The sequence below is a fragment of the Sesamum indicum genome, linkage group LG12 (genome assembly GCF_026168435.1).
Source record: "Sesamum indicum cultivar Baizhima isolate 11 linkage group LG12, ASM2616843v1, whole genome shotgun sequence".
In the NCBI taxonomy this organism is placed as follows: domain Eukaryota; kingdom Viridiplantae; phylum Streptophyta; class Magnoliopsida; order Lamiales; family Pedaliaceae; genus Sesamum; species Sesamum indicum.
In genome coordinates, this window is record NC_142668.1 from 14,841,886 (window position 1) to 14,855,204 (window position 13,319).

The window sequence follows — 13,319 nt, forward strand, 5'->3', positions numbered from 1 at the left end:
ATGTATATGTAAAAAGATAACTTATTTTATCTCATTATTTTAATTTAAAAAATAATTAATTTTACGTATTGTATGTAAATATAAAAAATATTTTTTATATATATGTAAATATATTTTATATAAGTATATATAAAATAAAAAATTAAGTTCAGATGGATAAAACACTAAGACCCAAGATCCGTTCGGACCCAATTATGCCCTCAGAATCCGCCCCATTGCCATTGCTGGGAAGAAAGAAAGAAAGAATTCTCCTTCACATTTGACCGTTTGATGTTACACCGACGCCCGTATAGGAATACATTCCAAGAAATCTTCAACTTGAGACAGAAGAAAGAACAAATTACAAGAGGTATGATTGTAACCCCTGCTACTGGTACAACAAATCAGACCATAGCAAATAGTCAAGTATAGTAGAATATCTATGACAATTGATAGTACACAGTTGCAACCTTCTCAATCCCAAAACTGGTCATCTTTCAGGGCCCCATCAGGATGTGCCCTTAAATACGTTCGGTGCAGTCAGCGTTATTGCGCTATGTACAATCAGATGCCAGTCCAGTTGCCATTTGAGCTGTGCAACAAACCAGTCTCCACTGAATTCCCTAGTCCAGTTTCATTCTTGTCGTGGCAGAATTACAGATGCTCAAAGAGACTCAAACAAGTTTCTTTCAATCTGCTTGCACTGATGGCAATAAAATCAAGACCATGAGGGAGATTTATGTCCCTGAAACATATTCCTTCTCCAGCACACTGAACATGACCTTCAGGCGATCCTGCAGATTTGACACGATGTTCTTCGTGATCCTTTTTTGATGTCTGGTGTATTTCAACCACGCGATTCCAAAATATACTTGGACGTTGCAACCTACAGATCTTGAAGGTAAATCTTCAACTTGATACCTTAAGTGAAGCTGCAAATAAGCATCACATATTGGTTAAAGGCCACCGTACAAAAATATGAAATACACGACATGTTCATAAAAGCATGTTAGGTGGTGATGGCCATACTGTGAAATAGTCGCCAAGTGGAATCTCATGAAGAGTCATGACCTCTTCTATGAGCCAGCCATTTTTGCCAGGAAGGCGAGACTTCTGCTGAGTGCTAGTCACTTCTCCTCTATATCGGGATATACGCTTGTCAAATTTGTAATAAAGTTGCCTCTGATAAACATCCGGCTTCTCAGATTCCCAAGGGCTGGGAGAATAATTGAGGCATCCAGCTCTCTCCATGACCCGTCGATCAATCTCACTCCCTCTGAACAACTCCATAAAGAAACTAGTCTGAAGTGACAAAATCAAAGGATTTTCAAGTCATCACATGTTAATTCTCCAATACATGCTCTTAACTGTAACGTCAATGTGAAACTCATCCAGCAGAAAAGGGAATAAGAGAAAAGCAAAAAATATAAGGTTGCATATGGATTGATAGATATGATATTATGGATTTCAAATCCCTAATAACAAATCATTTGAATTTGTTTGGATAATTCTAAATGCAAAGGATTTCAAATCCTTCAATTCTAATTCTGAACTATATTTTGTTGAATATTGATGGATTTCAAATTCTTTCGTAAGGAATCATTTGAAATCACTTCTCCAAATTATTTCCTTAAATCCAAATCCATCATTCAAAATGAAGCTTAAAGGAAAATAGAAACATAAAGAATAAGCAAAAACCTTATTGCAGGCTCAGTATAAATAAGAGTGATGTTCGTGGTGTCGATGTTACCCAAACGGCATAAATAATAAATATTGATTGTATGAAAGATATCCTTCTTTTTTTGTGTCATGAAGACGGGAGAGAAAGGGAAGACCATACTCACAGGAATAGATAGGACAGAAGAATAAACGACAGACATGTTCACATCCTCAACGCCCAAAAACGACCCACTCTCCTCAGTATGCAGTCCTTTGGCTTCAGATTCTTCATCTACTACTTGAAGACTTTTAGCCTCACCTTCAAATTCGGAGCTTTGGAGGTTTCTGGCTATGGACTCCTCTTCAGCAGTATGGATGCCATTAGCTTCAGATTCTTCCTCTACAATTTGTACCTTCTGCTCTGGAGTCAAGGCTCTTGCCTTCCAGAGTGCCATGATTGTTCTGGCAATACACACAAAAGATCATTTTTGGAAAAATAATACAATAAAAGAAAAGGTATACAAGTTATTATTTCACATGTTCCGTTAACCTACATACAGTTATCTACATAAACTTCAAGTTACCTGTGTGCCACATTGAAAGACACAAAAGAATGAAAATGATACTTCAGTCGGCCATCTGCATCCTGTGTCCTCGCTCCATGCCGTGCATCAAATCCTCTTCCTGGTCTTAGTGTCATGATGATGATTGGACTGCCCATTGATGAAAGAGTAGGAGGTATGACTTGGATGTCTTCTATATCCTCCCAGAGAAAGAAAAACTTTGTCTTATGACCAAATAAATCTGCATGGAACCCTATTATTCTCGCTGAAAGAAATAGACGGCCCTGGCATCAGAGCAATTAATCAGTCACCAAAGACATAATAATTCAAAGAAAAATAAGGACTTCAGCACCAAGCATCACTAACTCCAGTCAATTTGGAGAGTGCCTTCTAAATTATGCAAATGGTATAAAGGTCAAAGAGAACACATTATTTACCTGGAGAGGCATTCGCCGTCTCAAGTGACATGCAAAGTCATTGATGAGGAATTCCTCGGGAGGCAACCCAAAAAGCTTCTGGAATGCTGAATTTGTTTGAGGAGAACGTAATCTTATCTACAAACATTTCATGCACCATTTCAATCAGCTCAAACGAAGGTTATGCATAAAAATAAAATCAAAAAAAGGAGAAGAAAAGTGATATCCTATAATGAAGTGGATCTATAAGCAGAAATGAGGTCATTTACCTTCTTGCCCACCTCCTTCTCCATCTTAGTTATATAATCTTTGACAACATTGCCACCCCTACTATTGTTCAAGAAAATTCTTAAATGTAACTTTGACTGGCATGCCTGAGCCAACTTTCCTTGTAGAGGAATCCAGATATCCGACAGATCAGAAATATTAGATTTTAAGAAGTTTATTTCAGCACGTCCAAGAGATGTAGCTTCATCGAAAGGGCCATCAAAATCAAAAACTTCCACATCCAACACAGATGGTGGATCCTCCATTGCATCAAATTCAAAAATTTCTGCAAGGAACATCAATCTTAAGAAATCATTCCAACGCACGGACAGAATTTTAGCCAATTATCCTCCATTTTGGCAAGAAACATGACAAAAAAAATCTACCGAAAGAACAAAATAATGGTAGATATACCATTCCAAAGAGGGTCAGATTTCTGAAACTTGATCGAGCTGGTTCTTGTTTTCCCGTTGCAAGTAAACACCACATAAGGATCAGAAAACCCGCTCGAGTCAACAGCAGCCAAGTTGCTTCCTTCTATTAAAGCAACCGTGAGCAACCAGCCATCCCCCTGTGCTTTGATCCCATGATCACTACCTATAATCAACATAGCAAAACTGAATGAAATTAGTTCGTCCCAGGTATATAACAATGACGACATGCTAAGGCAGATAAGCCAGCTTTTCTGGGCCTAAGCCTGGCAACTAAAGAAGATGGTAAACTAGAACCATATTTGACGTCAGAAAAAGCTGCATAGATATGAAAAAAGTGCATAAATGAATATGGTATGTGTACCTTCAACTTATAATGGATAACATATATGAAACATACTGTGGAAGGTACTACTACTGTAATTGAAGATGGTTCAGTTACGCCATATGAGTTGTTTGGTTGAACAATTGAAACACAATAATACCTTTTTGCGCTCTGGCCTGCATAAAGCGAGACATCAACTCCAGCACCCGTTTCCCTTGTAGAACCAGTACTCCACAAACTACCAATTCACCAATGGAATCAGGTAAGTCCAACCCAACAAACTCAAGACCCTGAATTGTGCTAGGCATAGCCAGCCATACATGCACAAGTGCATATATCCCCATAAAAATGGTAGAGATTACTGTAAAGTTAGCGAAATACTGAACTGCCAACTTCCAGTCAGATTGACGCTCCACCTGAAGAGATGCCAAAAGCTGATCTTTCTCGGAGCCTATATCTTTGATATCAAGTGGCTTCACAGTCTGAGATAGCAACTTTTCATACTGCTCAAAGCTTTCCTTTATACCTTGTCTCGTTCCGCCTTCAATCATGCCTTTCATCATAGTGCTCTGTGAAAAGTTAACTCGCCAAGAGACTTCCAGTCTAGAAGACTGTTCTCCTGATGGCTGCTCAGGCCCAGAAGTGATGCAATAAAGCACTTCTACCTTAAAAGTTTTCCCATATGGAGCATCTGGAGTGCTCACAGAGGATAAAACAGCAAAACATTTTCCATCAGCTTTCAAATATGTTTGCTCCTCTGTTGTTTTCAAAGCTTTAATCAATTTACTTGCAGCTTTAGTATACAAAATCACTCTTTTTAGGCTCTCACCACCATTTTCATATTTCCAGGTTCCTATTTGTAACTCTGTAGATCCCTGTATGTCTGCTAAAGACTTCAAAAAGTTTGAATCAGAAGAAAAGAGCAATGTGTTCAATTCCCGAGGTGCTATCCCATACAATTGGTCAAGAACTACCCCTCCCGATAAACTACTTGGAACTTCACCTCCTTGATTTTTGACCTCCATATTCTTCAATATTTCTTCAAAATCAGCTGATATAGCTAGCTCTTCAGACTTTTGCTCCAGAATCACCGAGTCCATGCTTTCAGGTAATTCTGATGCATCAGTTGGCTCAGTAGAACTAATGGATGCCGAATCCACATTCTTATTAAACATTTGTGCAATTCGACCAGCTAATGTTGATCCATGCCATTTTTCCTCCTTAGAAGAGACACCTTCTTCTGATCTCATAGGAGAAAATGTTCTCCGTGGGGAAGACCTCGAAGTTGACTCCAATGTCGTGTCAGCAAATTTTTTTGGCAAGACTACATGATCACCGGATGGCACGTCAAACAATGTGTTATTTTGGGAGAAACAAATGGTTAGAAGAATTTCACCTATTATAACATAAAGCACTTGTTAATCGGGAGAAAAGAAACCAACCATATCAAGAATTCTACAATAACAGAAGTATCCATACTACCATTTAACACACACTCACAATAAATCCCAAAATTAGGGTGGGGGGAGGGAAGGGGGCTGATAACTACCCATCCACTGCACATATGGTAGCTGAAATTTAAACTGAAGAGTTATACAATTAATGCATAAAACAACTAATCAAATGCCAAATTAGGCATCCACCTGTAAGCATAACAGCGGGAACCCCAAGATAGAGAATACGTATACATAGAGAGAAATAAATTAGACGCCATACCACATTCCTTGTTCTTGGCCTTCTTATTCTTAGGCTGCAACGTGTACCAAGTAGTGCCAAGCGTCTTGTCTTCGGCTTCGAAAACCTGACTGACGGGCAATTTGATCTGGCCAACAAAATCATCATTGAAATACTTGTCTTCATCTAAAACAGATATAAGAAGCTCTTCCTTCAAGTCATCAACTTTAAAAGTGAACTCCTCACACCATGATGGGTTCAAGCACTTTTTTACAACTTTACTCCTGAATTTTTGCCTTCCCAACTGTAGTTTTACATATGGATCACTAAATCCATTTGGGTCCAGGGCCGGTATATTTCTCGCTTCAATTACACGGACTAAAAGCTTCATCTTCGATTAAAGATCGGTAAGAGGTAGAGTCTTTTAGTCCATGAAACGTTAAACAATAATCAGAGCCCTGAACAATCAATAAAGATTTCACAGCAAGAATCAAGAATTACTTGGGGGTTGGCTGAGGAACTATGATCAAGAAACCGCATTCATGAATTGAAAAGAAACAGAAAAAGGGTTACTGCATTGCCAGAAACTCTGAAGTGTACGGAGAATCAGGGAAGGAGTATCCAACCCCCAAAAGAAAATGACTTTTAAACAAAAAGAGATGATAAACCTCGGATCCCCTACACAAGAATGAACAACGAATTGAAAGAAACGGAAAAAGGGCGTAATCGAAAAAAACTGCCAAAAGAATAGCCAAAATGCAGAGGGCCGTCGCTGATTAATGGATTTCTTTTCTTGTGATCGGAAAAAGCAGAGAAATCCAAGAAAGAAAGAGCAGAATCAGATAAAAAATGTTAAAACCCCGTCCCCATGAAAACGAAACTCAAATTTGTGCGTGTTCAGAACGGTGGGCTCTCTCTCATACATACGTGAGAGAGAGGAGAGGGAGGGGGGAAATTTCAGTTGAAAATAAAAATGAAAAAAAAAAAAAAGTAATAATAAAGCAAGCAGACTTTTCTACGCCCTTTCCCCTTTTCAATTGCTACTGCGCGTATGTTGGTGGACGCATTGACTTTCTTTACCAAACCAAAATAACAAAAATTAAAATCAACTCCAATCATTTTCCTTTTTCTACTACCATTCGGCTCTACGATTTCTGGTTACATAAAATAAATATTTTTTTAGATTTTAAAATATATTATAAATAAAAATAATATATACAAATCATTATATTATATCAAAAAATAAATAAAATTAATTTATTAGTTGAATAAGTTATTTACTTATTAATTGAATGACATTTTTTACTTTAGTAAAAATTAGTGCGACATTATCGTCAACCGCCATTTTTTAGTACAGAACCCCTTTCCTTTTTATATTAGTATGAATACCATACATTCAATTCCTTCATAAAGTCGTAACAAATATTATTCAGGTCTTACTCGACTCATAATAATATGTTATTATATATATATATATATTATAATAATCTATTATTATATAAAATAATATAAAAGAATACGTGATAAATCGTTATTAGCAATATATATTTTCTAAAATAATTAGATTAATGGAAATTAGCATTTGGAAGAAACAAAGACCGCAAGAGTTGACAACTTCTAGTACTATACCATCTTGAGGTTGAAAATAATTGGTATTGGAGTAATTTGGAAACTTGTATGGCTTTTCGGGGGAAAATATGAGAACATGAATGATGTCACATTAATTAACTCAACTGTAATAATTGGGCAAGTTAAGTGCTGCCTAATTGACTGAATCAAATTCATCAGTCAGACTTCCTTTATCCAGTGACGTGGTAATGAGGCTGCTGCGTACCATTACCACCCACTTCATTTAATTTCTTTTTATTTTAGTTGCAGGAAAATACTAATATTAAAATCATGATTAAAAAGGGTATAAGTCAATTTTATTTATTAAGCCTCAAGTTCAACCAAATGTGTGTTCGCATAAATATTAATTACTGTTTCTTTCATAGAAGATTAAGATAAGGTTGTAAGGATAAATTAAAATTTTGTTTCCTCAAATAAAATTATATCTGCCTGCGCACTACTATATAGATTTTTTGATATTATCACAATAATTATATACGTACTTCTTAATTTATGATCATGACTTAGAAATGTCGACATCATCTATACAAATTTTCATTGTTTATATTACGCATAAAAACGTTCAATATCATTATACAAACTACTCCTTTTTTTAATTGTTATGAGTGAAATCTATAATTATGCAAAATATATGGACATTTTGTATAAATACATCATATATCAGGGGTGTAAATTTAATTATCAAAAAAATTATCTTACACATATTCTTTTTTTAACTTCTTTACAGAATTGTGTTAAACCTAAATAGTTTTAATTTGTATTTAAGAAAAACAATAATTTACATCATCAAGAGGGAAAAAAATAATATTATTTAATATATATATTATTAAGAACAAAATTGACAATTGACTTTTCAATGGACGCGGAGGGCATTTCACACATGGGTGATGGCTGAATGTATCCGCTTTGACCATTACCAATAAATGTCTGGGGACAAACAATTTGTTAGTTTATTGAGAAGTAAGTTGAATTTTAAGACAGATTTTTATAAACGGATAAAATTTAAAATTTTAATCATATTTGTTTGGAGAAATTTAAATTTAACTCTTTCGCTACGTCCCAAGTAATATTAGCTTATGACACATGGGGAAATCCAAAAAAATAAAAAACAATTGAGGTATATTCGAAGTCTTGTATTCGAACTATTAGACTATCCCAAATGGTGAGTGGAGATTATTTCTTCAATCTACAGTGAAAGATGGCTCCAGTTTTTGTCGGTTTGATAATGAAATCTGGTAGTTCAGATTTGAGGACGAGGGTAGGTGCACTCACGCGCCAAAATAAAGAATTTAAGATTTTAAAAAAATAATTGAAAATTCAATTAGTATGTATGCTCTTTGCGCAACCTGAGATTCATCGTACCGCAGCAAGAAATGGTAATGATTTGTGTTTATAATTCTGAAGAATGACACCACATGGGAAACTGCTGTGAAAATCGTAAACAAACAATAATGACAGATACAAACACGACTCTTGTTGGGGAATTGCTATCTCTACAAACACGTATTAGGACATGGCAGGGGATTCTTGGACTTTATCCAGACTTCCTCTGCTTCCTTGTTGTTTGGGTAGACTTGCGTTCATCTTATTTCTGCCTCTTGTATATTTTGCCCAAGAAGGACTTGAGCACTGCCTGCACAGCTTTGCTGGGGTGAGCTTCGATGGACTTCGTCAGTCTCTCGTAGCTCTTGCTTTCGTACTCAGCGAACACACCTTGGAGGTTGATGTCGTTGTAGAGGGCCTTGATTTTTGCTACATCAGCTGGATCCGCCTTTCCGTAGTGCTCCTGGGAATGAGACAAGATGTTAGCATGCATGTCTTCATCTGATTACAAAGAGGTGAAATGTGACGAGGACGATTGGTTAATAGTTCTTACAAAGAGAATTTTCTTCTGTTCTTCATTGCAATGCTCCAGGGCTTTTACGACCAGCCAAGAACACTTGAAATCTTCGATGTCTGTTCCAATCTGATGAAGCAGAACAGTAAACTTAGCAAACCAGCCTTGCACGAAAACACTGACATAGTGTTTGGATAGTGTTTTGAGTGTTTTGTTTTGGTGTTTGGGAGATAGAGAAAAGACAAAGATAAAAAAGTGTGTGTTGGAGATAAATGGTATGTTTAGATTTGTATTTTGAGGTAATTTAAAATATTTTAAAATAAGTGGTGTAGGTTTAATGTCGGGATTTGGAAGACAAAAATCAATGTTCATTGTCAAATATGTCTCTTTTATATTATATATATAAGTGTATATATATTATATAGAAAGTTGAAAAATAAAAAAACACACACATAAAGTGCAAAAAAACACAAAAACAAACACGGGGTGTGTTTATCTTGTCTCGAGAAATGCCCAAACATGAAACCAAACCGTGTGACATTTTCAGTATAGAGAGACGGACGAGTACAGAAGTTCAAGACCTCACCTTTCCAATCTTCTCAGGCTCACCAAAGCAATCTAAGTAGTCATCCTGAACAGATGCAGCACGCGTTAATTACACAATGTTAAAGAAATACACTAAAACACGGAGAAATAGGAAATATTTTCTACAAGAAAGTCCGAAAGATAAATCCTGAACATCTCAGTCTGTAGAGAGGTTCAGTGATGGGTTCGCAGGTTCGTTAATAAGGTAAAACAAACACCCAACTGCCCTATCACAGTATCACCTTACTGATTATGAGTTTTCGATGTCTGTGAGGGATGCTAGCGACAATCTCACCTGTACTTGGAAGTAAATTCCCATATCAATGAGCACGTCCTTGACACCTGTATGCTTCTCTAGGTTTTCACCAGCCATGAGCAATGCGCATGCGACCTGTAAAAGGTATCAGCAATACTAAGCTGAAAAACTGAATCTTGTTTACAAATGTAAATTATGTAGAATGACAATAGTTGCGGACTCACTGGAATGTAAAACGAGTAATAGGCAGTCTTGTACTGAACAATGCGACGGTGACTGCAGAAGAATCAAACCGTAAAATCTTAAAAACCAATACGTACAAGAGAAAAACTTAAATATAAATGTTGGAACGTGCACGTGTTAGTTATTCATCGCATTACGGCAGGGATGAGAATCACTGAAAGGGTCAGGTTCATGAAAGGACTGATCAGGTAAACTAAAATGATCCTTATCTATGTATTACTGTGACAGTATGTGAAGAAGCCAACTTGCAGATTCTTAAATTTTGCATTTGAAGACAATATATGCAGACCGATCATTTGAAGATATATTTTTCATTTTTCATGTATGGAAGCTGAATATTCTGTACTCACAGTGGCAATGAGTATTTTGACAAATCCTTTTCTCCTTCAATAGTGGTAATCAAATCGATCATCTGTCCTGAAGCAGTTTGAAACTCCACCTGAAAACAGGACAGATATTGGAGTCAGCAATTGTAAACAAATAAACTGGTATTGATCATCATGACTGAATAGACGCATTACCTCGTTGAACAAATCCAGCAGATCCACATAGTAAGGCTTTGTTCTGAAGTGCTTCTTGAGAATTCTCGGTATGTGGTTCCGGAGTATGATTCCATCATTTACAGCAATCATACCAACCTAGAACAAAAATTCATTCAGGAAATATGTTTAGGTAAGAAGACCCCTTTAGAAATTCATGACAAAAGATTACAACAATTCACATCTAGCACAAACCTTGGGGACTCTAAACCAACATGGCTGACCACGCCGTGTGTGGGAACCATCCATAATATCATCAAGGACGAGAAAATATGCCTGAAGCTGGATTCCCGATATATACGAATCAGATACTTGAGCAGCAGAATGTTTAATTTGAAGAAATGTGCAACTTATGAGATGATATAAAGCATAACTTCAGAACCTACCCATTCAATACACCAGCCTAGAGCACTAGCTAGAAACACTTCTTCTTCAGTTAGGTCTTTTCCTTCTTTAAGTAACTTATAACTATCAACAACTGACAGCCCTCGGTTTAACTTCCCTGCAAGCAATTCATTCTTCAGCATGAAATGCTTCTTAGCTAAAAAATCAAACACATACTAGATCTAATACTTAGAGAAGCATGTCCGGGGAATGTGTCAGAGAAATATAGTAAATGATGCACATCTGACCTCCGGGCACATTGTAATCCAGCATCTGTTACACATAAAAAGAAGAGTCAGATCAAGAACTACACCAAAGCAGCTTAATCAAGCTTAGCGTGTAAACACAAATTTTAAATACTCTAAACTTATATAATATGCAACATTTCATGATACCAATGGATGTTAGAATTTGGCCAAGCCAAGAACTAAAAAGTAGGTGACAGAAATGCTGATGCCTTTTGTTTATCAGATAAAAGTTGTAACTAAAATAAGTCAGTGCTCTCAGAACTGCTTGGTTGCTACAACTTTCCACAGACAACGCAAGTTATGCAAAAGATCAGCATCCCCCCATTCGGGCAAAAGGGTATTATGGTCACTTTATGGATCCAACTAAGCACTTTATGCAAAAGTATATTCCATTGATTGCCATTTCCCTCACCAAATACCCCCACTACCCAGATTCTCCAACACTAAAATACAACTAACAAATGTTTCATCTCCCTGGAGGAATGTTAAAGTCACTTGCAGCTGACTGTCAGTAATGATCTTAGCCACCGGTGCCATACAGATACACGGGCATCATTCGGATACCACCTTCCAATCAAATATGAGCATTCCATGAACTTCTGAACATGTAAAGTTTTAATCTTCTGTTCATTTCAAAAGCAGGGACTCTTCTTTATATAATAAATTCAGATGTATTTGGCAGAACTTAATCATATCAATGGGACGTAGAAGGCTGACAAACCATTCAAATAACTAACCCAATTACGGTTCTACCCTTTACGCCATAATTCATTTCGATTCAAAGACACAGAGCTATTCCAGTCATGAAACAGGCAAGAACTGAGCATAACTTGGTTACACCTAGTGTCACCTTACATTCCAAGATTAATAAAAATTAACCCAATAGGAAACAACAAAGAAGAAGAAACTGACCCGCTCGACCCACTGGCGAGACCCATCGGTCCACTCAAAAGCCGGGTCATTCAAGAGTTCAGATTTGAGCACCGAGTACACCTTCAGAAACTCCGTCCTCAGATCCGACGTCGTCCCGTTCAGATTCGCCATCGTCTTCACCTAAGAATCGCCGGCGGAAGAAACAGAAACAGAATAACTAAAATCAATAAATGCCACTTCTTGGAACTACAGCTGTGGGTGTGGGACTGATATGGATCTCTCTCTGCTTTTGTAGTACTCGCATATCACTAAGTCCGAAATCCACATGCATTTGTTTATATTATTTTTTTCTTCGGAGGAGGAGTAAAAAATAAAAACAAAAACAGAAAAGGTCAAATTTACAACTTGATTACCGAAATTGGGTCTCGATGATGAATAAAGGAGGAGAGTGGGGTGCTGTTTCTTGACTTGAAGGGAGGGTGTATTCGGGAATCCTCAAATGCATAGAAAGCCAACAGTCAGCAGCAGGAGGGATGTCCGGGGTGGGTGGGTGGGTGGGATCCCCACTACGAACTATGAAGAGATTCGCCACCTTGTTAATCCAACTAGTCAACTTTGGGCTGCCGGGGTATTTAATCTATATTATATAATTTTTCTTTTTTATAAATAACGATCTTGCAACATCAATTTTAATATTATACAATTATACTCTTAAATTAATTTTTTTAGAAATATAATATATTGATTTATATATATTTTTATTCAAATATAATTTAAAATATAAAATATTATTTATTTTATACACACAGGGATGATATGCCACGACATTTAGTATTTATTAATGTTTTGCTGTAGACATACTGAACCTTAAATTTTGTAAAGTTAAAATGAAACTTAAGCCACTTTTACTTTGAATTATAGGATAAACGTATGATATATTAAGTTATGATTGAAATTATGATATTGATATGATTGATTGTATATTGATATGTTTCCTTATTAATATTAAAAATTGGATTGTGGAAGTATTAGTCCATCTCATGTTTATTATTTAATATATTGGAATTGATTAAATTTGTAATAGACTTTTTGGCGTTGTGATAAAATAAAATTAATATTTAAAAAATTTAAGTAGTTTTATACGTGCATCTTATATTTATATTATTTTCCCTATCACCATCATATTCATCTCCAGCCCCTTCCTCGCCTTCCCTCCTCGATTCCACCAAAAATCCAAAATCCGCCACCGTCTTAAGCCCCCTTTCCGTCTCCATCTCCACCTCCCCGCCATCTTCTTTCTGTTAAATAGAGCACAGGTAATTTTTTTAGGAAAATCATCATACTTTATTACGAGTTTGAAACATAAATCGCTCTTAATAAAGTAAACTTAAAAAAATAGGATGAAATCATT

The 13,319-nt window shown here is 36.3% G+C and overlaps 2 protein-coding genes across 3 annotated transcripts; both read right to left on the reverse strand.

Annotated features, from left to right (window-relative positions):
- Window positions 1-225: 225 nt before the first annotated feature.
- Window positions 226-6,292, reverse strand: LOC105175219 (C2 calcium/lipid-binding and GRAM domain containing protein). Of its 2 annotated transcripts, none has more exons than XM_011097584.3 (9): window positions 5,357-6,292; window positions 3,801-4,964; window positions 3,299-3,481; window positions 2,887-3,170; window positions 2,639-2,755; window positions 2,223-2,485; window positions 1,824-2,100; window positions 1,009-1,281; window positions 226-911 (listed from the first exon to the last, which is right to left on the reverse strand). In XM_011097584.3, the coding sequence occupies exons 1-9, from the start codon at window positions 5,703-5,705 to the stop codon at window positions 717-719; spliced, it is 3,105 nt and encodes a 1,034-aa protein (XP_011095886.1). In that variant the 5' UTR covers window positions 5,706-6,292; the 3' UTR covers window positions 226-716. The 2 variants fall into 2 exon arrangements, with proteins under 2 accessions (XP_011095886.1, XP_011095885.1); XM_011097583.3 differs by having other exon boundaries at window positions 3,801-5,036.
- Window positions 6,293-8,238: 1,946 nt separating this feature from the next.
- On the reverse strand, window positions 8,239-12,217 carry FPS1 (farnesyl diphosphate synthase 1). Its single transcript, XM_011097585.3, has 11 exons — window positions 11,948-12,217; window positions 11,036-11,060; window positions 10,790-10,905; window positions 10,599-10,685; window positions 10,386-10,502; window positions 10,215-10,303; window positions 9,846-9,897; window positions 9,661-9,756; window positions 9,367-9,411; window positions 8,820-8,909; window positions 8,239-8,729 (listed from the first exon to the last, which is right to left on the reverse strand). The coding sequence occupies exons 1-11, from the start codon at window positions 12,077-12,079 to the stop codon at window positions 8,529-8,531; spliced, it is 1,050 nt and encodes a 349-aa protein (XP_011095887.1). The 5' UTR covers window positions 12,080-12,217; the 3' UTR covers window positions 8,239-8,528.
- Between the last annotated feature and the right edge of the window lie 1,102 nt (window positions 12,218-13,319).

Bases quoted from the DNA above. Each gene is read 5' to 3' on its own strand.
- FPS1 (XM_011097585.3), bottom strand. From the start codon at position 12,079: ATGGCGAATCTGAACGGGACGACGTCGGATCTGAGGACGGAGTTTCTG. The intron at 11,061-11,947 runs GTCAGTTTCTTC...TATGTGTAACAG, and splicing joins CTCGCCAGTGGGTCGAGCGG to ATGCTGGATTACAATGTGCC. The intron at 9,898-10,214 runs GTGAGTACAGAA...ATTCTTCTGCAG, and splicing joins TCAAAATACTCATTGCCACT to TCACCGTCGCATTGTTCAGT.
- LOC105175219 (XM_011097583.3), bottom strand. From the start codon at position 5,705: ATGAAGCTTTTAGTCCGTGTAATTGAAGCGAGAAATATACCGGCCCTG. The intron at 5,037-5,356 runs GTATGGCGTCTA...ATGTTATAATAG, and splicing joins GGCCAAGAACAAGGAATGTG to GTGAAATTCTTCTAACCATT. The intron at 1,282-1,823 runs GTGAGTATGGTC...TTGTCACTTCAG, and splicing joins CTTCTGTCCTATCTATTCCT to ACTAGTTTCTTTATGGAGTT.